General features: G+C 45.3%; 1 protein-coding gene across 3 annotated transcripts in view; it reads left to right on the plus strand.

Annotated features, from left to right (window-relative positions):
• SPAG9 (sperm associated antigen 9) overlaps positions 1-27,210 on the plus strand; it is a 1,633,747-nt gene that overhangs the window by 710,255 nt on the left and 896,282 nt on the right. For all 3 annotated transcript variants that reach the window (XM_085617154.1, XM_085617155.1, XM_085617156.1), the window contains one exon: positions 18,018-18,110. In XM_085617154.1, coding sequence (XP_085473280.1) covers positions 18,018-18,110 — 93 coding nt within the window. The remainder of the gene's footprint in view (positions 1-18,017; positions 18,111-27,210) is intronic.

Here is a 27,210-nt window from a genome sequence, read left to right on the forward strand (position 1 = left end):
CTGGGGGCAGAAACGCGCAGAAAGCGGACCGATCTGCCCCCAGGGGGGGCAGAAAAGACTTCCACAAAATTTGCCCCCAAGGAAGCGACCCTTGCCCAAGGGGTCGCTTCCTACATAGTAAAAACAACATCCCTGGTGACTAGTGGGCTTTTCTGCCCCCCCTGGGGGCAGAAACGCGCAGAAAGCGGGCCGATCTGCCCCCAGGGGGGGCAGAAAAGACTTTGCCAAAGTTTCGTGCCCAAGGAAGCGACCCTTGCCTAAGGGGTCGCTTCCCAAACTCCAAATACAAAATCCCTGGTGTCTAGTGGGGCATCCCTACTCCACGATCGCGACGCTGTGCGCGATCGTGGAGCAGGAATGCCCTGTATTGAGACATCGGGGGAGAGGAAATACTCTTTCCTCTCCCCCGATGCCTCAATACTAGAGATTTCACCGCCGCGGCCCCCACCAGACGCCAAACACCTACCTCTGCTCCCCTCGGACGCGCTGGAAGAAATGGATTCCAGCGCGTCCAACGCTTCCTGATGACGCCGGCGCGCGCTGTGCGCGCTGACGTCATCAGAAAGCGTGGGGGGGCTCGGGGGGGGTCGGGGGTGGCAGCGGAAGCTCTTCCGCTGCCACCCCCGTAAAGGGGGGCAAGATCGAGGCACAAGGGGGGGAGCGCCAGCGCTTCCCCCGGGGGCTGTCCTCATGACGGAACGGTTCCGTCATGAGCACAGCCCAACCGATGCTCATGACGGAACCGTTCCGTCATGAGCATCGAAGGGGTTAAACTGTAACTAAATCACCAAAATACTTTTACTTAGCTGTTTATAGGAAATGTCCCAGTGCCGTATCCAGGCATACTGCACTGTGTAAGAAACGTAATCTCAAAAGTAATTTACCTGTAATTTTACTAAAAAACCTACACAAAGTATATGTACTATATTCTGAAAAACATTGCATTATCAGTAACATTACTGTAATCAAATCAAAGTACATTTACAATTCAAACTGTTTACAAACTGCATTAGTACTGTAAAATATGTATTGCTTACGTGTGCCAGGCTTGCTTGATTCTAGAAAATAAAATAACTAAAAGAATATTTTTCGACAAAAACAATTGGTCTGAGGTTCAGTCTTTGAGTGTGTGAATTCATTTGCTGACTAAGTGTGTACAACAAATGCCTTAACAGTGCCCTCTGATAAACCTTACTACTCGACCACACTACCACAAATAGAGAGTGAGGTGATATCTACTTTACCTCTGCCTACCTTTTGGGTTCCACTGGAGTCTGTGCACACTATACCTCACTTGGGCATAGTATATACAGAGCCAGCTTCTTACATACCTCGCTTCATGAGGTTCCAGTTTTCGCCTTTCTCATCAGTTGGCACTTAATATGTTCCTTTTGACTTTTTCTCTATTCCTAATCAATTTCCTCCAAAAGTTCATTTGCTTTATCTCTTTTTGGTTCTTGTTCATATCTGCGCCATTACTTCATTCCCTCTCTTCATTTACCCTGTAATTTCTGTGCTCGCCTCTTATTGTCTTGTCCTGTTATGCCCTCAAAAGCTTCATTCTGCATCTTCTTTCGCTCTTTGCCTTCTGGGCTTCCTTCTTTCGGTCTCCTTCGGATGGCGTTTTCTCCTGTTCCTACACTTCCCTCTTGCTCAGAATCTCTGTTTATCAAGCATTGGGGTATCTTTGATAGATTCACATGCCTGAATCATTCCCCGTCAGCGAGATGGGAGTCCCACGGTACCGTAATCAAGCAGTATTTAAATAATGCCGTAGGATATAATGGTCAGGAGCTTTATTTTATATATCCTACCTATGTCCGTTTTAAAAACAAAAAGGACTAAATGTTGAATGCAGTCAATCCGCTGCTAGCACCCACTAGAAGCTTCCCAGCAGAGACAGTTTTCCTCAGATTTTCACCGCATATTGTGTGTGAAGGGAGTCTCCCTGAGTTCTACTCAGTTTTCTTCTACCTTCTAGGATTATTTCCTAAAATGTTTTTTCATCATGTCTGATAAGACCGAACTCTTCCTGCATTTACTGCCTCCCCTAGGCCATAATGTAAAGCAGTGAAAAATGTGTTCCACTTTCTCTTCATAAACACTACGAGATAGTGGAGGCTGCTTTTATTGCTACAGTCCACTAAGCACTGGAAGTCGTCTGAAGAGGACAGTGATGGCTCGTCCAAGCCTCACAAGAAAGCAAGATCTCAGGAGAAAGGCTCTGGAGAGGGCAGGAAGCACCTCAAACCCTTTCCAGAGAGCAAGAGCTCAAAACAGGCGAGATATTCTAAAGTCTCCTCTGAGCCTTCATCTTCAATCTCCTCTACTTCATTGAGGAAAGACAAGAAGCACCATAGAGCCTCCTCATCAGATCTGGGGAAATTCAGAACTGAAAAATCCCCATCGACGCTGCCTCTGTCGACGATAGTCACTAGATCATCATTGACGACGACAAGTTACAGTGTTCCGTCGTCGGTCCAGTCGACGGCAGGTACGACGATGACAGCAGCCATCACCAGGCCCCTACTGTGGATGAGAGCATCGACAGTATCAATGTCCATCCCATCTGTGTAGTCGACGAATGTTTCATTGGCGAAGTCGACGAAGATGCTGTTGACGACTATACCATCGAAATCCCTACTGTCGGCAATGCTGACACTGTCGACCACAGCTCCGCTGATGACGACACTGTTGATGGCAACATTGCTAACGATGAATCCACCGACGACTACACCATTGACGACGACACGGTTGACAGCAACATGGATTGCAACAAGACCGTCGGCGCCATTCCATCGTCTGTGGCCAGGATTCCGTCGCCACCACCGTCGACGATGATTAAGGTGACGAAAAAATATATTTATCCGGAAATGTCAGCATATAGTAAGATCTCCCCTTTGCCGCCTTCGTAGCTTTTGGACCTACAGGAGTCAGAAGATGAGGATGATGATGGAGTATACGGAGTCGAGCATAGTCCATCAGAGTTGCATGTTGAGCGCCAGGAAGATAACGAGGATTTCCTTCTCAAAAGTTAACAAGGAGCTGTTTCAGGTTCAATCACAGTCCCTTGAAACACCGGTTTCGCCAGTGACACCTACAGTACCACGACCTCCTTATGCAGGAGCCTGATCCGGTCAGCCCCATCTCCTCAGATGAGGAGAGAGAAGGTGAAATTTCAGCACCTACTCCCTCACATCCTTGGGAGGACTAGATCATTCAACTCCCTGTCCTCCGTCACACCATCCAGCGGATTCCCCTCCAGAAGACAACTTAATGGAGAGGGCTTCTAATAGATTCCATCTCCCCATGGCTGTTAAACTTATGGACTGCTTCCTGTATGATTTTAAAGAGGAAGCTAAGAAATCCTTTGCCAGCAATACCAATCATAGACTACATCTGGCAAGAGGGAGTGAAGATAATGAAGACCCCGGCCACGATACCACCAGTGCTCTCTTGAGTAGAAAAGAAGTACAGGGTCCCATTTCGCCTTCCTGCCTGACAGGCCACCCTAAGTAGGATTCTGTCATTTCTCAGGCGACACAAAGTAGATCAAAGAACCCGTCTACCCCGATCTCAACTCCTCCAAACAAAGAAGGGCGTAAGCTGGACAACATGGGGAAGCGTTTCTCCAATATGGCTGCTACTACCATCAAGTCGGCCAGTGATTTGGCTATCATCGGCCGCTATGATAGACATATGTGGTCAGACATGGCCTCCTTACTAGACCTCATTCCTGAGGACAAGAGGCAGGAAGCCAGAAAAATCCTCTTAGAAGGAGAGCGTGCAGCCTCTGAAACAATCGACTGCACTATGGAAATAGCTAACACAGGTTTCTCTAATTGGCAAGTCTTGTGGCGCCAAGGGTGGTCGAAAGCCACTGTCTTTAGACCAGAGTTCCAGACAAAGGTCCTGGATATGGCATTTGATGGGGATGCTTTGTTTGGGAAACATAGATGAGGCACTTCTATCCATCAAAAATGATATGGATACAGCTAAATCTTTAGGCTCCCTCCAGTATAGGAAGATACCGTTCAGGGGACCAAGAGGACGTGGTTTTGCCACCTACAGAGGAAACTTCCAGAGGGCACAACAATATCAGCCCTACCAGCCACAATACAGGCAAGCTCATCAATCTGCTACCTACCACGTCTGGTTTCTCTAGTCAAGATGGCCAAAAGAGAGCATCGACCGAAGGCGGAGATAACGGGAGAAAGCAATGATCTGAACATGGTACCTGCTCCCCCTCGTTCCCCTTCTGTGGGTGCAGAGATCTCCAGTTTCTTCCAGCAGTGGGAGAGTATAAGAACGGACCGTTGGGTGCCGGATCTGATTGCCTTTGGTCATACTCAGGAGTTTGTAAAGAAGCCTCCAACTACTCCACCCAGGGGAGCCCCTCCACCTCGTCTTTACTTATTGCACAAAGAAGCTAAAGTTATGCTCTCAAAAGGAGCTATCGAGGAAGTTCCAACTCTGCAAATAGGTCAAGGTTTCTATTTCCATTTTTTCTTGATTATGAAGACGTCATGGGAATGGAGACCGATTTGGATCTCAGAAAGTTAAACAAGTTCCTGAGGAAGCAAACTTTCAGGATGGTAACTCTGGCCGAGATCTTACGGCGTCTCAGCAAAGGCTACTTCATGACCTCCCTCGATTTGGAAGACGCATGCTTCCACATCCCCATTCATCGTAAGCAACTAAAATTCCTCAGATTTACGGTGGCTGGTACCCACTACCAATTCAAAATTCTTCCTTTCGGCCTCAAGTCGGCACCCAGGATATTTACAAAGTACCTCGCACCGGTGACCGCAGCCACACGTTCTCAAGGTCACCTAGTATTCCCCTACTTGGATGTCTGGCTTCTAAAGGCACCTACGGCAAAGCAAGAAACAAGGACCACAAAAGGATGTGTTTGACCTTTCACCAAGCTGGGGTTGACAGTCAACGTCACAAAGTCTTCATCTATTCACAATCAAATAGCACCATTCCTGGGAGCCAGATTGGATACTATCCAATGCAAAGCATTTTTGTCGGAAGAACCTCAATCCTGTCTATGACAATTGGTTATGGCCATCGCATGAAAAAAGTCAGTTTCAGTAAGGAAATATAAGTCTCTCCTAGGGATGTGTTCATCAGCGATAGACCTGGTTCCCTTGGCCAGACTCAAAATGTGACCTCTCTAGGAAGGATTGCAAAAGCAATGGCTTCAAACGTCGGGATCTTTAGAAGACATCATTCAGATTACTCCGGCCATGAAGATAGCAATGCTATGGTGCTACCAGACCCCAAACCTTTCAAAAGGGCTTACTTTCTTGCAAAACATAGCAAAATGCATCCTAACAACGGATGCCTCCATGGAAGGCTGGGGAGGACATTGGCAGGACCTTCAAATTCAAGGCAAAAGGTCCAATTCTCAAAAACAAAGTCATATCAACAGCCTGGAGTTGAAGGCCATATTCCTCTGTTTACAGGCCTTACTGCCGAGAATAGCAGGCGCTGTACTGGCCCGTATGGGCAACACGACCAGTATGTTCTACATAAACGGAGGGACCAACTCTCTCACGCCTTCTTTCGAAGTGCAAGAACTGTGAAGCTGGGCAACAGAGCACGGGATTTCTCTCAGGAGAGAGCATGTTCCAGGTTTACACAATACACTAGCAGATGCTCTCAGCAGAGCTACAGACAATTGCCGCGAATTGGAACTCAACCAATTCCAGCTGGATGGAGTATTTGCTCTATGGGGAAAGCCAGCTCTGGACCTGTTTGCCACGAACAACAACGCCAAATGCTGGTCCTATGCCAGCAGGTTCCCCCTCCCGGTGTCTCAGGGCAATGCCCTTTCGATGCGATGGTCAAGGACATATGCCTACGCTTTTCCTCACATTCAACTGATTCCCAGGGTACTGATCAAAATGAAGCTGGAAGGATGTCGCCTGATTCTCATTGCACCCAGGTGGCCCAGGAAACATTGGTTCCCGGAACCCAGACCCATACATCTGCAGCTGTTTCCTCCTCTCCTATCCAGGGACAACAGTCAAGTGCACCACCCGCGTCCGTAGTCACTGCACTTACATGCTTGTCTCCTGAATTCTTGGAGTTTAAATACATGAACATTTCGTAAGAGTGTAGGGATATCCTCTCGAAATGTAGAGCGGAGAGCACCAACAAGAGGTACAAACTTAAATGGAAAAGGTTCTGTTTTTGGTGCCAACTAAATGGTCTGCATTCATTTCAAGTATCCCCTCAACAGATTTTACCATATCTCCTCTCCTTGGCAAAATCTGGTTTAGCTGTCGCTTAAGGTGCATCTGGCTGCCATCTATCACTATAGAAGAACTTCCAGTGCCACTTTTCTTTGTGCCTCAAGCCTGATCAAATAATTCATGAAGGGGTTGTTCCGTACTTTCCCTCCAGTGCAAGCACCTCCACTGGAATAGAACCTCAACGTGGTCCTTGCCCAACTCAGGAAAAGACCATTCAAACCCATTCATTTGGCTGAATTGAAATTCCTAACATGGAAAGTCGCTCTTCTGCTGGCCCTCACCTCACCCAGAAAGGTAAGCGAAATCCAGGCGTTCACCATTAAGAAACCCTTTTTAATATTTAAGGAGAACGCTGTGGTTCTAAGGACTAATTATAAATGTATTCCTAAAGTGCCATCGCAAATCCACCTCAATGAGCCGGTTTTACTCCGGTCTTTTTTTCCGCAACCATCAGCGTCTGCTGAGCAAGCACTACATACACTGGAGGTCAAACGTTGCCTTAAGGTCTATTTTCAGAGAACGAAGGACATTCGAAACACTGATCAATTACTTGTTACCTATGGCCAAGTCAGAGAATTACTGCAATAAAAAAAAGCCACTATTGCAAGATGGATATCGGCTGCTATACAGTTCTGTCACGTCAATTCTAACAAACCTTTGGAAAGAGCTGTTGCTACATTAGTGGCACTCTTCGCGTGAGTAACTCTGGAAAGGATCTGTCGTGCTGCAACCTGGAGTACCACTCATACTTTTACGCAGCACTATTGCCTGGAATCTGCACAGGATGCAGATGCAGCGTTAGGCCAGGCGGTGCTCCATCATCTCTTCCATTAGAGTAAGCCTCTTTCTGGCCATTTGAAAGAGACTGTTGCTATTATGGTGGTTTCAAATACCGGCATGTATTGGAAGATATAAAGCATAACTAAGTAAGATGTACTATTAGTTACGCTATTGTTTCTTTCCCTTTTCTCTCGCTAATGCTGCGTATATGCAAATGCTAGTATACAAGTGATATTTTACCCTTCATTTAAGAGTATATGCCTTACACTGATAAACATAACAGTACGCACAGGTATAGCCCTCTGGGGGTTTTTCTTGTTACCTCGGATATTGGGGGTTCACTACGTGATAGGAGTCACCCACTATCTGCAACAGACAAACAAAAATTGGATGCGACTGCTTGCTACTCTGATTCAGGCATGTGAATCTATGAAAGATACCCCAATACAGGATAAAAAAATACCTGTAAATACGTGTATCCAGTATTGGTATCTTTCATAGGATCACATGCACCCACCCTCCACCCTGTAGAGGCTGTTTCCATTTATTTATTAAGACACTCAATTCTCAGTTTTGCTGGTAGAATTAGAGGAAAACTGTCTCTACTGGGAAGATTCTAGAGAGTGCTAGCAGCTGATTGGCTGCATTCAACATGTAGTCCTTTTATTAAAAAGAACATAGATGGGCTATATAAAACATTGCTCAGGGCCATTATAGCCTATGGCATTATTTGAAAACTGCAAGATTATGGTACCGTGGGACTCCCATCTCAACAACGGGGAATGATACAGGCATGAGAATCTATGAAAGATACCAATACTGGATAACCGTAGTTACAGGTATGTAAATTATTTTGCAATGTGCACCATTTTGTTTTTTTCTTCCTATTGCCTAATGTATTTCTCGTTTCATTTTCATTGTTTGCATACTTCCTTTTCCTCTTCCTAATGTATTTCTATGTGCTCTTTGATCCTTTTCTTTCTGTCTTTTCCCATCAGTTATTTGTCTAGCTTGTGAATTGTTTTTTTCTTGCTATCACATTTTTTTGTTCTGCTTTTTTCTCAAGTTCTGCTTCTCTTGTATAGTATCCGCATTTTAGTTTTCTCTTCTTTTCCTTGAAATTTCATGTTTGTCGTTCACATTTTTCTCCTCTTTCTTTTAATCTTATGTTTGTTCTTTCACTCCTCTTTATTGATCTGTATCCCTCTTTTATTTTATTCTCTCCTTTTATTTATTTATTCATCTTTTTTGTTACAATGCCCAGTTCTTATCACCCCTTCAACTGATAAACCATGAAGTCCTTGGCTGTCACTTTTCTCCTGAAGTTTCAGTGACAGTACTTCTGCTTTCCATGCAACTTCTGTAAAGAAGACCTGTCTAAGTACAGGATCTATCTTCAAAAATAATAACCTTAATATCTGTCATGTGTAGGGAGATTTTTACCAGCATGCAGTGTACATTCCTAGCCCTTTCTTTCTAGATCCACCTGAACGTGGATGAAGCTCCTGGCGACGAGGCAGCAGGAGGCTCCGCTCTGGTCCCAGTTCTGAGGGAAATCTCTGGCCCATTCTCATAGCCGTCCCTACGAACGATCGTCATCCTGCTCCAAGTCATTGTCTTTGAAGCTGGCTAATTCCAAGAAGCACAAGAAGTCTTAGCAAGGGGATGGTGAAGAGAGTTAAGGCCTCCTGGAGGATGATACCAGGAGGAAACTGGTACCAGGAGCTGGGTGAGGACAGTGGCATGGACACCTCTTCAGACTCTGGTCTGATTTCTCCTCCGTGCCATGCGATGTAGAAGGGCGCATCTTTCCCTGTGCTAAACCTTGCACAGGGGCTCTGTGCATAGAATGATTGTCTGCTGACATCGGCCCACACCAGAGACCCAGACTTCCTTTCCCAGCATCCCTCTACCGAGAGCCTGGTGATGCAGGTTTTGACAGCCTAGGTAAACTTCAAGCATTTCCTACTGTCCCACTGAATAGGGAATCCAAGAGGCTGGATACCTTTGTGTAGCGGATCATCTTTTCTACCAGTTTGTCATAGTGATCAATGAACTCTGCATGTCTCTAGGCCAATACAGTCTTGCCTTGTGGGATTTGGTTGCACAGCTGCTTCCCATGCTTCCTGAAGAGGGGCGAGCTATTCTGAACCAGACATTGGTTGATTACCTGGGATGCAGCGTAGTTTACCATTTAGTGTGGACTGGACAGCACTGACTCACTAGGTTAGGGCCTTGGCCTCAACAGTATCACTCCATCTCCACGGCTGTTTGAGGTCCACTGGCTTTTCCGGGGCTGTCCAATCCCCTCTGATTTACTTCACCTTTGATGGCTCCTGACTATTTGCTGCAGAGGCAGCCACTGTAGTCAAGCATTTCAAAGATACCCGAGTCGCCACCAGATCCCATGAACTTTCCTTGGGTTCCCGGCAACAGTTCTTTCTCTGATTCCATGGCCATGGCTTCCATGGGTGTCTGCAATACTAAAATTTACCCCCGAGGCCAACAAGCTTCCCAGGCCTTTTGTGGCTGAGGAAACTGATCCCAGAGGGGATATGTGGTGCACACATGGCTGCCTCAGCCTCCAAACCTCTTTAATAGATCCTCTACGCAGCACACCCATCCTGTTGGTGACCGGATCAGGCACAACCTGCCCCAGTGGGAAGAAATAACCTCTAACAAGCGGGAGCTTCAAATTGTATTGAATCACCTAGTTGATGGCCACAAGAATTAAGTGTGCATCCCACACCCACCACCAAAGCAAAAAATGTGGGAATAATTTTTGATACCTCTATCTTTCAAGAACCTGATTAATGTCACCACTTCCTTTACCTTCCTAATTTTAAAACCGCTTAGGAAAGTGAGCATGAGCTTCAAAAGACAGTGGTCTTGGCTCTCGTCGTGTCCGAATTAGATTATTGCAATACTTTGTTCACTAATTTTTTAGAAAGGATTTCCGTGGAAACTACAGATCCTTGAGAAAGCGGCACACCTACTCCTAGTAGGGATCCTCAGATGCAAGTCTGCCAAACAGTCACTTGTTTCGCTTCACTGGGTTCCCATAAGGAAGCAGACTGATTTTAAAACTTGGTGCTTCGCCTTGAGGTCCTTGCACGTCTCTGGACCCGAGTATTTCAAACACAAGTTCCGCTGGTATGCCCTATACTCGTCTTTCCTCTACTGCGAACCTCGCAATTGTCCCTAGGTTTAGGTTGGCCAGCTGGGAAAGCAGATGTTTCATCATTACTACATCTAAACTGTTGAATTCCTTTGCTTTGCACCAAAAAAAACTCTTCAGAACTGCTCCAGTTCAGAAAGGTTCTTAAGACTTGGATTTTTAATATATCATGCTTTCCTTCTTCATAGATCAGTTTCTTTTTCTTCTTTTGCCAACTCTCCTCCAATGTGGATATCAGCACCTAGACGCCCTTGTCATTAGTTATATAAAATCACATCAGAGGAGTTATGCCCTTTCATTCCTGGAAACCGCTCCACCCTTGCTACCATTTCCAAAACAGCTGACAGAGGGCCATCTTTCCTTACTCCATTAGGAAGTGCAGGCTCTTTTTGGTAATGGTGCCATCTAAGGGTGCCAGCATCAGAAGTAGGGCGTGGTTGTTATTCATGCTACTTTTGATATAAAAAAAGGACAGATGCCTCCATACTATCCTCGATCTTTGACCTCTCAACTCTTTCCTACAGAAAGAGAAATACAGAATGCTCACCTTAGCTCAGGGTATGTCTGCCCAGGACCCTGGAGACTGGATGGAAGCTCTTGGACCTTTACGATGTGGATTTCCACATCCCTGTCCTGCAAGCCCACAGGTGTTACCTGCGGTTCATAGTAGGCCATGGGGATTTCCAGTTTGCTGTGCTCCCCTTTTGCCTTACTAGTGCACTTCAAATGCTCCCAAAAGAGGTTGCAGCACATCTGCCGGAGGTCAGTGGTCTCAATCTTCCCCTGCATTGAAGCCCGGCTGTGGAAGGCAGTCTCACCACTGGCAGTTGTTGCCCACCTCCAGATTACGGTAAATCTAATGCACTTACTGGGGTTCACTATCAGCATGCCAAAGTCACACGTGACTCCTCAGAAGGTCCTTTTATTAGAGCTATTCTGGACACAGTGTAGTTGTTTGCTTACCCTCCGTAGCCGACAGCCCAGGATATTTGGCTATGATCTTGTTTCTACCTCGGTCCTGAAATTCGGTGAGACTGACTTTGAGACTGCTGCGTCTTTTGGCCTCCTGCATCCTGCTGGTGAAGTACGCTTGATGGCAGATGTGGTTTCTGTAGTGGAATCTGAAGTTCCAGTGGGCTCAGCACCTGGGGAATCTCTCTCGCCTGGTCCAGATTTCATAGAAGTATACAAAAGATCTGCAGTGGTGGTTAATGAACTGTCATTTGGATCAGTGGCAGACCCCCCTCTCCCTGCCCCACCTTTAGCTCACAGTGATGACTGATGGATCACTTCTGGGTTGGGTCAGCCACCTGGGGGAGGTGGACATAAGAGAACGCTGGTCTCCAGCAGAATCTCAACTTCATACAAATCTTCTGGAGCTGAGGACTGTTTGCTTGGCTTTGAAGGACGTCCTCCCATCCATCAAGGGAAGGCTAGTTCAGGTGTTCACGGACAGCACCACTGCCATAGGGTTTTGCAACAAGCAGAGTGGAGTATTGGATACTGTTTCATGAGTCCCTGCCCCTCTGGACTTGACTGAAGTACCAGGACATTTTCTGGTCATGCAGCACCTGGCGTGATCTCTAAACGCCAACCAGACTAACTCAGCCACCGATGCCTTGCAGATCATGATTGGCAACTACATTCGGAGATGGCGCTAAGTCTCTTCCGAGAATGGACACAACCTTGGCTTAATCTATTCACCACCACTGAACGCGCACTGTTGGCACTTCTGTCCTTTGGAGTTTCCACAGCTGCTCTTGCTCGGACATGTATTCTAATTAGACTGGAACCCGGGACTCCTGTATGCCTTTTCACCTATTCCATTCATGCCCCGTGGTCACAGGAAGAGCAGTACCAGCAGGACCAAAGTTATCCTGGTGGCTCTGGTTTGAGCAAGAAGGGTTTAGTATTCTGAACTCTGAAGCATGAGCATCTCTCAGCCAATCAGGCTGCCCTTTTGGGAGGACCTTCTGTTACAGCAACATGGTTGTGCATCCAAACTTGCGCATGCTCCACCTTAATGACTAGAAATTGAGCGGTGACGGTTTAATGCTTTTGATCTTGCTCCGTCATCTGTGATGTCATCCTGGCAGCCAGGTGCCCCTTAGCAAAAGCTGTATACTCCTGCCATGGGGGACAGATTTATGACTTGGTGTTCCTCCTGAAATTTTGATCCACTTACGCCATCCTAGTCGGAGGTGCTGTTTGTGTTGTTAGCCGTGGAAGGCTTTGCCTTGAGAACAGTTAAAGGTTATCTTTCTGCCATCTCTGCTTCTTTGTGACTACTGGATTTGCCATCACTGTTCAAGTCACCTGTTGTGACACATTTACTTGAGAGTTTGCAACATTTGTTCCTTCCTACCCCTTTTTTCATGCCCCAATGGAACCTGAATCTGGTTCTGACATTCCTTATGTGTCACCCATTTGAGACCCTGCATAGCCGTTCTCTGTACTATTGTCCTTTAAGACAGTATTCTTGGTGGCCATTACATTAACCAGGAGGGTCAGTGAGCTTCAAGCTCTTTCGGTTACACCTCCATAAACTAGCCTCTACACTGACAAATTAGTTCTTTGGACAAGTGCCTTCTTTCTACCGCAAGTGGTGACTCCTTTCTATGTCGACCAAATCATCATGCTACTGACATTTTTCACCCCACCTCCTCCTTCTGAGAAAGTTGAGAGACTCAATTGTTTGGAAACAAAAAGATCCTTTAATTTTACATCGATCGCACCAAAGAACATGCGGTGGACAATCAGCTTTTCATTGGGTTCGCTGGAGCGAAAAAAGGCAAGGGGGGTGCAGAAACAGACCATCTCTTGATGGATTGTACTCTTCATCAAAATCTGCTTTGCACTAGCTAAGAGGCAGCCTCCATAGGGGCTACGGTCAAATTCCACCAGGGCCAAGTTGGCTATTACTGTGTAAGCATGAGGGATACCTGTCCTGGGCATCACTTCACACATTTGTGAAGCACTACTGCTTGGACAGCTATGTCGGTCGAGTCTGGCATTTTGTCCGTTCAGTCCTCCAGAACTTTCTGTTTTGAGACTGTTCGCAGACCTCCCTCCCAGGAGATACTGCTTAGGTGTCTAATTTAAGGTGAAGAATCTGCGGTAAGAAGTCTCTTTCAGAAGAACAAGCCACTTACCTTTGGTAATGCTTTTTCTGGTAGAGACTCTCTAACCGCAGATTCTTCACTGACCCTGTAATTTGGCTCTTCACCCTAAAGCCTGTTGGCTGTCTGCACACTAGTCACATCATTCAGGTGTGGCTCCACCACGAAAGAAACTGATGTCAGCGCTCCAGGTTTGCACCTATATCAGTACTGTTCACTTCACTTCCGACATGGCCAACGTCCATCGGTGCTATCTACTGGTACGCTGAAGTGCTGCACAAGATTTTCTGTATCCAGTCTGCCGCAGGGGAAAATTCCAATGCAGTGGTTCCCAAACTTTTTCGAACCACAACACACTTTTTAAAAACAATCGAATTTATCGACCCACCTACCTTTAATGGATATGAGGAGGCGTCATTTTCAATATAGCAGAAGCATTGTGTGGTAGCGCATTGTCATTAACAGACAGCATATTTTCCATTGGAATGGCCTCTAACTTTGCACAGCATTCCCCTTTACTGCTAAAAGTATACTATATACAGCACTCAAATTATTTTGTGTGGAAATTGGGTTTCCGTGAATATTTATAATTTAAGCGTCACCTCTCAAGTGGCTTTATTTGTTTTAAGCCTATTGAAATCTCTGTTCCCAGCAAATTTCAGAATTCCCAAAAACTTCTACTTCATTTTTGCTTTCCTAACTGCTGAATTTATACAGTTCATTTAAAGGTATTTACATTTTGTTGTGTGTTGCAAAACAAGACATTCTAAGATTGTTACATAATTCCCTTTAAAAACACCTCTAACTTTGTAGTCAGAGAAAGAAAAGTAAATCCCATTCCCATGTTAAAAGAATAAGCAACAACTTGTCAGAAGACATAACCTAACATATGACCTCTGTCGTTGAAGCACCAGAAATGAGACAAGATAAACACATAATTTCAAGGCATCTTTATTTTTTGCTCGGACATGATCCTCCCCCCAAGAAATCGGCTCATGACCCACGGTTTGGGAAACACTGTTCTAATGCGAGGATCAAAAGTAAGTGACTTGTTCATCATGCCTTGTGACCACTCCAGTAATACTAGTGCTAGGGTCTAATCAGAAGCCCTATAAAGTACGCTAGTCCTGCTCTAAAACAACTGGTATGAGATCTTTCTCAGGCAACAAAACAACGAACAGGAAAGAACATAGAGGCACATCCAAGTATGTGGTATCCTATTTCTTTCACCAGAATATGTTCATCTTTCTCAAATATCACTACATCAAATTCATCTGAGGACATCGAGAAAATGCATGAGTATGAAACTAACACGGTCTAGTGTGCCAACCCTCTGCTGTACCCTAAACTTTATTATCTCACAAAGTTCTGCCCATTTCCAGATCCTTTTGTAGTGGATGGAAGAAATTCATTGTATGTATATATGTGTATGCCACATGAGCATTTTGTTGTATTGTACATTTGTTTCATCACTATGGAATGGAATAAACTGTTTCGTAGGGGCTGAAACCAAAATCCTTAGTGGATTTGTGTGCATATTTTATTCTTATGGGAATATTGCCTGCATTCAATCTTAGTCACTTTCCAGCTGGTACCTTAATATAACTAAACACAATTTCCTTGGTCAGTACGGTACTTTATTTGCCTGTGCAACTGTTTTCATTTGAGTGTTTTATTCCTTTAACCCTTTCACCTTCTGCTGGACTAAGCTTTCACCTATTCCAGTTACTAAAGTGCACCAAAATTACCTTATAAGGATATAGATTAGTTATAAAATGTCTGGGTGTTAAGTTTATATTTGTGCATTCACAAATGTTATTCAATAGCACGGATTGCTTTCTGAATAATAGTGATTTCATATTTAAACATTAAGTATTTTTTCTTAAAATACAAGGAAATTGTTTGGGCTCTTGTTTTGGCCCATTCCATTCCGATATAACTATAGACCAACAATGAAGGGGAGGTCTCCAGGGACATTTTAATTGGCAGAGGGGTCAGACAAGGGTGTGTCTTGGCCCCTCTGCTTTTTATTCTTTATATTAATGAATTGAATAATTCCCTGACCGAATTAACTAGTGACGTACCAAAAATTAACGGTCAACTGTACCCTGCACTTTTATATGCAGACGATGCGGTCCTCATGGGTCGCACACCTAAAACATTACGTATTTTAATCTCCGGTTTTGTATCTTTTATGGAAGAGTTGGGATTACGTACCAATTTTAACAAATCGTTTATAATGCCATGTGGACCCAAAAAATACCTCGCAAAGAACATAAGGATCGGAACCGATCTCTTAAAAAGCACGAGCACTTTTCCTTATCTTGGCCTAGTCTTCTCTGACACAGGCTCATGGAAATCGCATGTAGCCAGAGGCAGAAACAAACTAGGTATGGCAATCAATTCTATAATCAGCCTGCGACAACCTAAAAAGGCAGACGTAGTGACCCCACTACTGCAGATCTATAGAACCCAGTGTCTGCCTACCGCGACCTATGGCTCTGAAGTTTGGGGGTTCGTGGACTGCAGTGGGATACAATCTGAAGAAAACAGATTCTGCAGAAGGTTACTTGGGGCACAAATTTCATCACCCACCTTCTTATGCCACAAAGAATTGAATCTACACTATGTAGAAGATTTCATTAAATCTCGTCCTGCCTTATTCTGGCTGAAGATATGGCGCAACCCTGCTGCCATCTTAACCCAACGAATTATAACAGACTGCCTGAGATGCGATAGGGGTAAATATATACCCTGGCTTAACGCTGTTTATAAAAGTTTAGCCAGTATACATCTAGAACATAGCTTTTCTTTCCCCTCTGCCGCCGAAAATATAATCCTAAAATCAGCAAGGGATGCATTATATGATCTATATCGTATTGACAGAGTAAAGGCTGAGTTTAGTAAGCCATCCATTATTAGATATATCTCCATCCTGAGGACAGTAGGTACCAACCACTTAAAACCACAGGAGTATTTAAGAAAAAACATTGGGAGATGGAACAGGTGTTTGCTCTTCCGTCTTAGGCACAATAGTGTAAAATATCTGCTATGTTTCCCTATTGGCTTTAAGAAAAATCTGGAGGAGACAGTTTGCCCATGTGGTGATGGCTGCAAACAAACCCTACCACATTTTTTATTCTCCTGCAGATTTTATGTAAGGTACACTAAACAGTATCTAATCCCCTATTTTAAGGCAAATGGGACGACTAATTACAACTCTGCATACGAAGAAATACTGCAACTGGGCAGCGAGGATATGATCTATCGTGTTAGTTCCTTTTTAATAACAGCTGTTAAATCTCGAGCCTCTATGCTCACCCTTTGAAAAATGCTACTAATATGTAAAACTCTTTTGATCATGGCTAGCTAAGACATGTTTATTTTGCTCAAAGCTGGTTGCTACAAATTGTTTTGCATTATAATTATGTTTACGTGTCTGCTATTTTTGCACAGCAACGTTGAGGACACTCTTACAGTTTACCCAAGACATATTACTGCCCATCAGCAATTTATTAACATCAGCATATACAGGGCTTTTATAGTACCCAACGACTAATTTGTTATTTACACAGTCGGATGTTTACAAATTGCCTATTTTGCACAGTGCTCTAAAGTTTACATTTTGCGTCTTTGTACAGTAAGATTGCTGGTCATCCTACGAACCACTGGTCAAACCCACTCCCATTTTTAAATTTTACTTTTTAGCTATGTATAGGATTCACGATACCCATTTTATAAATGTATTACATGCTCTTATTTTTCAATCATTTTTTGCTCGAGAGAAGATTGTATGCTATATGTATATCATTAGTGATGTTGTACTTTTATGGATCATTACTGTATCCGAATAAAGATAAATTGATTGATTGATTGATAACTATAGACCATTGAAAACAAAACTGTATTCCATATATAACTAGCATGGTTATTTCACTTCAAATATGGTTTATTACTTTTGGCATGCATCACTGAAACTTTATCTACCTTTTTCACGCAGCACAACAAATTAATTATACAGTGCTATCACTAGTAAATGCTCATATGTTTCTAGTTATTATTACATAGGATGTTTAGACCTGAGATTCAAAGTTTATAAATGACAAATGCCAAACATTAATGTCATGAATACATACTGAAACTGATTTCCAACTTCATGCTCGAAGCACATGCTTAAGGGCCTTAACATTACAATCCTCAGTCTGTTACTGAAGGTTGTAATTATATTTTCTACCAAACATGATTATTCACAACAATTGGGCACAAAGGATTTTTCTGCTGACTGTCGGGAGGCTCTTTGAGGAGTGAGAATAAGAGTGGTGTATATCGATTGAAGGAAGCTAGTGGTTGGTCGGTCAGCAGTAAGTTCAGAATACGTTTTGTGTTTACACTGCATCCAAACTGATGCAGCTCAACTTCTTAGGTCCAGTTTTTTGCTGAAAAGGATTGCACACTAAGCGTCCACTGAGTACAGAAAACAGAAATTAGCTTTCAATTTTGGTGACCCTTTAATGAAACGTAAAGTTCCATATCTATTTAACAGACCCAGAATTAATATATTTTCCTTATTACTTCCAAGAAAAGACTGAACTTGATGCTCCCATTTAAAAATTCCACTGTCTGATTATTTGCAAAACAGCATTCTATTCATATGTTTTATTATTTGTTTTTAATTAGGGGGCCAGTGATAACCAAAATGAAAACAAGATGAAAAATCTACCTGTGCCTGTCTATTTAAGGCCACTGAATGATAAGGATGCCTCAATGAAGGTAAGCATTTTGTTGTCTTTTCACTGTATGTGGTATTTGTGACAGCATGCACCTAGCCAAAGACAGCAGAGTGCTGTATGTGGTCAAAGGCAATGATACAAAGAAAGTCATTGGAGGGGTAGCTTTTAAGGGGTTTGCCTTTAGCATGTTCTTAAATTGGAGCCAGGTTTGGTTCATCTTTATGGTGTACAGGTGTGTTGAATTTTATTAGTATCAAATTATCCTAGGGGCAATATGCTCCAGAAATCTACTTGTTCTATTAAAAATAAAAATCTATTTTTCACATTTGATACCAAGCAGTAACATTACTATATATGATAGTCATATCATCATAGAACTCTGCAACTAACCGCTTACCTGAACTTATTTGGGGGCCATGGGGCAGCAAGCATCAACTGAGGTTGTTGGGTCATTTTTCCCCTTCTGTCCCAGGGTCTGATGTGCTATGGCACTCCAACCTAGGCCACAGAGTAGCAAGGGTGGGCAGTCAATGGCTTCGCGAGGAGGTAGTTTAGGAGGTGGAGACTCACCAAAAACAGTTATGCAGCAGATACAATAAATGCTATTATAGTACCATTCTTTCTGATGGATACTTCTAGCTGCAGATTCCTCACCTTGTGAATATCCCAAGGCACCAGACTGGATGCAGAAACTCAAAAGCAGTGCTCTTGTGTGTCAGTAGAGGGTGATCTGCAACTCTGCATCAACCCCGTTTTGCTCTGGAAGTAACAAACAGAGCCACATACAAGCACCACCTGTGTACATCAGTTCCTAACTTTTCGCGCCTTCAGACGCTGATCCAAAGCTTCCCTCCTCCTCTCTACGCTCTGTAAATAGATTTTCCTACAAGGTTTTAAGTATTCAGGTTTTTAACCTTGCAAAGGACTGTTACATACTGATATTATCTCGCCAGTCCCACTCCAACCTGAAGTAAAGTGCATGGACCCACTCCTGAACTCATTCTCAACAAAAAATCTTTAATGCAATCAAATTCATCTGGTTCTTTCTCCAGAGGAGATGCGAGTGTGTCACTGTGCTCCAGTTCCACTGATGAGACAATTCTATCCCTGATCGTTATGCACCCAGATTTCTTGAGTCCATCAACGATGTCGCAGCAAGTCAAAGCTTTTCCAGAGGCCATAATTGCACATCTTTGGCACAGTCTGGCTCCCTCTGGTTAGTCTTCGGTTCTGAAGGATCTGCCAGGACTTCCAGTCCAATTACCACTGGCAGTCCTGTGTCACTTTTCTGGGTTCTGTACTGGCTTTGGGCCTGGCACTGAAATCTGCAATGGAGGAGGAGCTGCCACCCATTGTAGTATCCGACTCCAAGCAAGCTTCATTTTGATCGATACTACGTCCATATCTTGATGTGCCACTGCCCATTCTAAATCCATCAGAGACAATTCTGCTCCCACGCAGTTGGGCACACACACTTCACTAGCTTTTTGGCTCGGACAATAGCAGTGATGGGAAGAGTTTACCTCGCCCTATGATGCTGATGATGACAGCAACTGATACATGCAGCGCAAAAAGATGATGGACCGAATGTTGAACGTTGTCAAACGTTCACCTCCAGTCACAGATATGGGTTTAATCCATCATTATTTTGCTCGCCACACCATTCCAGTTCGGACCCAGCCATATGCAAATCAGTCATGACCCTTTCCCTCCATGGGAACAGTCCAGCCCGAACTGCAACGTCCGGTCCTCCCTGGACCGGAAAACATCCTGGAACCAGTTTCGGGGCATCACCCCATATCAGCCAGGCTAGCAGAATACTGGGTTACCAACCCACCCCCCTCCTGTCCAGCAAAGGTAAAAAGCACTTATTTTGCAACTGTGATTAGAAGGGAAGCTGAGGTCCCCGACCTCCATCTCCCTTCTGTGGAGTTTAAAAAAGAATGTGCTGACAGAGGTCCTGCAGCCTGACCAGGCAACCATCCGAACCTCCCTTGCCCTTCAATGAACCCCTCACTGGCACGCGTTTAATCACTTGGGCTACACCATGATGCCCCACCTCACAGCTCCCAACCCCCTCCAGTCGACAAGTCAGCCGTCACTAATGATCTGGAAGTCCAGGCATCCTTAACGGATATGCCTTTCGCCGGCTCCTACATGTTTGGTGAGAAGGCAGACTGAAGTGTTTCAATAGAGCCAAGCAGGGCACGCTCTTTGGGCCTTTTAGATCCACTTCGGCTATACCCTTAACCATTTCACCCTTTTTGAGGATATGTCAGGTCCTTAGCATCTTGACAGTATCACATCTTATTGCTCACACAACAGGCCTCTCAGCCTTTTTGAGGTTGGACCGAGATGTAGAGCACATTCCATTCCTCCACCTGCCCAGCAACTACCTTTGAAAACCCCTTTATAGTGCAGTTAACAGTACACAGCCATCTGATAGGAAGCAGGCTCAGCCACGTTCATATTACAACCAACAAATGGATCTTTCAGAGTGTCCAGTGGGGCTATACCCTGCCCTGCCATTCCTTTTCGACCTACCATACCTGACACCTACTTGGGTCACCTCCAAGAACAATAGGTCTGTTTTTTGCCAGGAAGCTCAGGCTCTTTTAGCCAGATACACCATTGAGAGAGTACCTGCCTTAGAAGCGGGGGCGGGGTGCTATTCTCTCTACTTTCTTCTGCTCAAGAAGATCTGAGATCTCGACCCTAACCTACACCTTCACCCTCTCAATGCCTTCCTGCACAAGGACAAATTCAAAATGCTCACTCAGGCCAAGATTCTATCTGCTCTGGATCCTGGAGACTGAATGGTGGTTCTGGACCTGCAGGATGCTTTTCTTTTCTAAGTCTTTTTTATTGATTTTCAGTACAAAATAATATACAGCAGTACCCGCAAGATAGATATCTGGCCCAAAACTAGTTGATTGCAGAGACATTTCAAGAACACAACGGTAACCAAAAGACACTGGTTACAATTAAATGCCCTTCAATGTGAGAATTCCCACAGTTGACCACAAAACATGTGGTATTTCTGGAGGCACCCCCTGGAGTTACACTCAAGTTTCTCAGCCTTTCACAATAATTCATGCTGTCTGACCATTCTTTAAGGTGGGGGCCTTATGCAGTCACCAGTGAGGTGTGATGTCCTGGTCTATTGATAAAACCAAGGCATCAAATTATGTAGGACAACTTCCACTGCACTCATCATTGAGACCCAGGAGTGCCATATTAGGATCCAGTGTGACTGGTCTATGTGTAGTCTGGGTCAGCATACTATGCACCCGGGCCCAGTATTGTTGGCAAAATACTTAATTTCACATCCCCATCATTCAGGCAACATAGGCTCTTCCTGAGGTTCAAGGTGGGCCATAAGCCTTTTCAGTTTGCTTTGCTCACTTTCAGCCTTACCAGTGCCCCTCGAGTGTTCACAAAGGTGATAGCAGTGATTGCTGCTCATCTGCGGAGGTCAGGGCTATCAGTCTTCTCCTACCTTGAGGACTGGCTGTCTAAAGCTGGCTAGCCATAGTTGGTCGAATACCACCTCCAGTGGCAAACCTCTTGACCTCATTGGGGTTCTCATTCAATCTGCCAAAATCACACTTGACTCCTTCATAGGGGCTTACTTTCATCTGAGTCATACTGGATATGGGGCGCTTTTTAGTTTTTCCTCTGAACCAACATGTCCAGAATCTTTGACCTATGATTCCGAAGTTTATGCCTCCATTCTGGGTCTCAGTGAGGATGGCTTTGATGCTTCTTGGCCTTCTCACCTCCTACATCTTGCTCTCCGACCATGCCAGATGGCACATGCAAGCCTTGCAGTGGGCCTTGAAGTGAATGAATGAATTAAATGATTTTTGTCATGCGCGAACTTTGCCCAATGGGCGTCAAGGCGCCTAATTCAAATAATACAGCTCGCGAATCAAACCAGCATTCTCTCCTTAGTAGGCTTTGGTAAAGTACCACGTCTTAAGGGCCTTTTTGAACAGATCAATTGAGGGAAGGGTTTTGACCTCAATTGGAAGAGAGTTCCAGAGCTTAGGAGCGGCAACAGAAAAAGCTCTCGCTCCCCATCTGGCTAGCCTTGTGCGGGGCACTACCAATTGAAATAACCCAGCAGATCGAAGAGATCTGGTTGGGATATAGCGGGTAAGCAGAGACCCAAGTGCATCGTCCGTGCCAGCCGCAAGAGCTCTGTATGTAAGACATAGAATCTTAAAAAAGACTCTATGCTGAACAGGGAGCCAATGAAGATCTCTCATAGCAGTCGTGGCTGAAGATGCCAAGGGAAGGGCCAGAACAAAACGTGCTGCAGCATTCTGCACGATTTGCAGTCGATGGATAAGGCCCTTGTTGGACTCCACATACAGGGAGTTGCAATAATCGAGCCTGGAGCCAACAAGAGCAACTGCAATCTGCTTACGAGCCTGGAGAGACAGCTAGTTACGGATCCTATTTAGAATCCTGATAACACCCCAGCATGTGGCCACGGTCCTATTTACCTGGAGCATCATAGAGAGTGAGGTGTCAAAGACCACGCCGAGATTTCTGGCTGAATGGGAGGGAGTGGGGCAGGTGCCAAGAGATGAAGGCCACCACTCGCTCGACCAAACATCTTGGTCTTTCCCAAAGACCAAGACCTCTGTCTTGTCGCCATTTAGCTTTAGGGAATTGATGATCATCCAATCTGCCACATGCTGCATGCATGACCTAAAGCTAATGGCGGATGTATGGACAGAGGAATGAGCCAGTGACACCATGATCTGGGTGTCGTCGGCGTAGGACACCACCTCCATCCCCTGCGATCTTACTAGTCTAGCAAGGGGGGCCACATAGATGTTAAACAGGGTCGGACTAAGGGCCGACCCCTGTGGCACCCCACAATGCAATGACTTGGCAGGGGAGAGGAAATTTCCAAGCTTTACTCTCCGTTCTCTACCAAGGAGAAAGGAGTTAAGAAGATTCAAGGCCGGCCCAGTAACCCCTGCCTCCCTAAGCCGAGATGTTAAAATGGCGGGAGACAGGGTATCGAACGCAGCTGTGAGATCTAATAGGACCAGTATTGTAGTTTGGCCACTATCCACTTTACGTCGGATGTTGTCTACTACAACAGTAAGTGCGGATTGGGTACTGTGGTACTTTCTGAATCCGTGCTGTGTGTTATCAAGATACTCACTGGTCTCAAGAAAAGTGGAGAGGTGGGAGTTGAGGTGTGCCTCCAATATTTTTGCAGGGGCCGGGAGCAGAGAGATTGGCCTGAAGTTTTTAAGAAGGCCAGGATCCAAAGACGATTTCTTAAGGAGAGGCTTTACAATAGCCTTCTTCCACACTGGTGGAAAGGAACCCTGGACAATAGCCCTATTCATGACTTCCAACATGGGCGGAAGAATGCTGTTTCTGCACTCCTTCAGTATTTTTAGCGGTAAAGGATCCATTGGGGAGGAAGATTTAGTCCTATCGAGTAGGAGGTTCAGTCCTTCCAAAGACAATAAGGGAAATTGCCTGAATAGTTTGGAAGGGCCTTCACCCAAAGTGTCCAGATTGGCTATAGCAGAAGGAATATCCTTATCCAAGGAGTGGCATTGGGCTTCTAAGGCGATGTGAATGTCCGAGATTTTGCTATGAAAGAAGTCCGAGATGTTATTACAAAGATCCTGAGAGCTAACTACAGGATCAGGGAGTTGGAGAGAGCATAGTGAATCAGCAATTTTAAAACGTCCCCTGGATGAGGTTAGGGAACCTGTAAGATTGGAAAAGTACTCCTGCTTTTCCACTACAACTCTCTGTTTGTAGTCCCGTAAAGCGGACTTATGAACCTCTCGATCTTTCGGATCCCAGGATTTCCTCCAGCTTCTCTCGCTGCTCCTACACCCCTGCCTTAGGAGTCTCAGATGTTCAGAGAACCAGGGTGCAGTGGGTTTCTGCAGAGCTACATATCGAAGGGAGGCGGGGGCAAGCTTTTCCACTGCATTGGTAATAGAGTCCATAAGTTCTTGAGCTGCCTCATCCGCATCCTTCAAGGAGAAAGATTCCGAGATCCGAATGTGAGAAGCAATAGTGTCATCGGTAATATTTCTAAAGTTTCTCCTAAGAGTAAATGAAGTAGCGACATGATTAGCTAAGGGCAGGGCAGGAAGAGCAAGTTCAAGCGGTACTGCAAAATGATCTGTCCAGACCAACGGCAGAGGCGGGCCAGTAGATAGCCTAGAATCACTAGAAAATACCCCATCAAGAATATGGCCAGCCTTGTGTGTTGGGCTGCTCACCAACTGAACGAGGTCACAAGCTCCGAGTGACTCAATTAATGTCAGGGTATCCTTTGAGTTGATTTCATCAAGATGGAAATTGAAATCACCCAAGATGGAAAGATAGGATTTTCCAAAATAAGGTTCTAGGATTCTGAGGAGATCTAAAGAAAAACTAGCCCTAGGGCCGGGTGGCCTGTATATGAGTATCCCAGTGAAAGAGACAGATGGAGCACACAAAATGTAAAAATAGAGTGCCTCAAAGCGATCTCCAGGCATTGATAGAGATTTAACAGTGCAAGAAAAAGAAGATTTAAAAAGAACGGCAATTCCTCCACCTCTACGCAGTGGTCTAACCTGCCTATGGAGAGAATAGCCATCAGGAATGGCCAAGAGTAGATCGTGACCGGAGGAATCCGAAGCCCAGGTCTCCGTGATAAAGACCCAGTCCGGCTGTCCCTCTTCCACAAATTCGTGGAAGGCAACATTGTGCTTGATCAGCGATCGCGCATTAATTAGGAAACCGGTTTTAGGCAGCGAAACAGAAAGGCATCCCGAGCGCGAATGGGATCTAATAGTACTGGGAGCGGGGCAGCGAAAGGAAACCTTACATGTCATGCATCGCTGGGAATGTAAGATGCCTTCAGGAGAGAAGCGGTGAGAGCATCGCTGCACTGATGGTCTACAAGCCATGAGTTCCGACATAGAGTATTGCCTAGGCACCTCATAGAGTGGAGGGGGGGGTGCCAGCCGAGTCCAGCCCGCCCTGCAGCACGTCCTCAGCACGGACGGGCGCAGACGGGCTAAACTCAGGCGTAACTCCGGCGGAAGTCCGGCGATCCCGCTGCGCGATGACGCTGCGCGTAGGCATGGCTGCTATTTATGTTGGTCGAGCCTCCTAAATGAGGACTAGACCGCGATGTGGCTCACCCCTCACCTAATATGGCCGCCAACGAGACAATGGCGAGGGACCCGCGAAATGCGGTGCTTTTTCCAAATTACCGTGCAAGTAAGGATGACAGCATGCAGGTAAGCGTGGCTGGCAATGTTAAAAACAGGGGAAAAATAGTGCTAACCAAAAATAACCTAGACGACTAAACGGGAGTTTTAAAATAAGCAGGAGCTACACAATGACAAAGTGCTGCAAGGAAATGCGCCGAGGCTGAATGAGGAGTCTCAGTCTCAGTGGATCCAGCACCAAGGTAACCTGTCCGGCTCCATTCATGTGTCAAAGGAGATTACAAAAGATCTGTAGTGGTGGCTATCTGACTGCCATTGGGCCAGCGGCAGACCCCCTCTTCCTACCCCCACCCAGAGTTGACAGTACTGATAGATAATTTGCTCCTGGGTTGTGGAGGTCATCTGGGAAAGATGTAGATTAGAGTACTCTAGTAAATGGTGGACACCGAGCTCCTCATCAGTTTGCATGAGTGGCGGGCAATTTGCTTGGCATTGAAGGCCTTCTTGCTCTCCTTCAAAAGGAAGTTGGTGCAACACCACCTCCATGTGATACTGCAACAAGCAGTGTTTGGTGGGGTTTTGGGCCCTGGGTCAGGAGGTTTCTGTATTTGGATGATTCATAAGTGGACTTCCCTGGTGATACGAGGCAGATCACTAATGGCAGATCACAATGGCAGTTACACCTAAGGTGTCACAGGTATCTTTCAACAATGGGAGAGCCGCGATCTCCTGACCACTACTGAGAACACGTAATGCCTGCACCTTTGCAAGCTGGAGTTTCCTCTCCTGCCCTGTGTTCTGAAGATCAGGAATGACTGCGCCCAAGTTATCATAGAGGCTCTGGGTTGGGCCAGGAGAGTGTGGTACCCAGAACTTCTGGAACATCTGTCTTCCGATTAGATCGCCACTTTGGGAGAATGTTTGTCACAGCAGCAGATCAGGTCCTACACCCGTGTGTAACTTGCACCTCCATGTGGTACAAGCAGGTACAATTTGTCCTCTTTGATCTTCCTCCCAAGGTAGTTGATGTCATCCTGCAGCCTGGCACCCTGCCATGACCTCTGCATTTACTCTACATCATCCCTCAAAATAGGAAGAGAGACTCAAATGTTTGGACCCTAAGAGGAAACTCCATTTTTATATTGATCGTACCAAGGAACATCGGGTTGACAGTCATTTCCTTGCAGGGGAGTATAAAAGGGCAAAGCAGTGCAGAAACTGACTATCTCTCGATGGATATATTTTTGCATTGAAATCTCTTAAACATTAACAAGTAGAAGCTTGGTCTATGGGTTCACTCCACCAGGGCCAAGTCAGCAACCAGTGCATTGGATGCTGAGTGCCTGTCCTTGATATCTGTCAGAAAGCTACATGGACCTCAGTGCACACATTCAAGAGGCACTACTGACTCAAAAGCAGGTTAGTATCTGTTTACAGGGTGAGTAATCTCCGGGGAAAGGAATCAATCATCAGAACAACTCACTTACCTTCTGTAACTATATGTTCGAGGCATATGAGCTGTATATCATATACTTGTGCATAGAGCGCCATCTGGTGTTGGGTTTGGATGTTTGCACTTTGTTTTTATCTTGGAAGAAGTCTTTGTAGTCACGAGATAGGTGACTCCTCCTTAGGGTGATAGTGTGCATGGGCATCGACTCCATCTCCAGATTATTTTTTTCCGCCATCGGGTTCGGATGTGATTTGCGGCGCTCCGGGTCGATGTCGTACTCGAACCCCCTTCGACGCGCAATCTCTCCCCACTCCACGGTATTGTCTCGTTCGTGTTTCCTTTTCGACACGCATCGTCTAAACATATAAAATCATCGACCTAGATTTTCGACGCTGGGCCTAACAGCGCTGATCACGGCAGCAGTCAATGGAAAGAACTCCTTTTAAAAAATGCCTCAGGAGTGGTGCTAAGTT

Source organism: Triturus cristatus, chromosome 7 (genome assembly GCF_964204655.1).
Source record: "Triturus cristatus chromosome 7, aTriCri1.1, whole genome shotgun sequence".
NCBI lineage: Eukaryota > Metazoa > Chordata > Amphibia > Caudata > Salamandridae > Triturus > Triturus cristatus.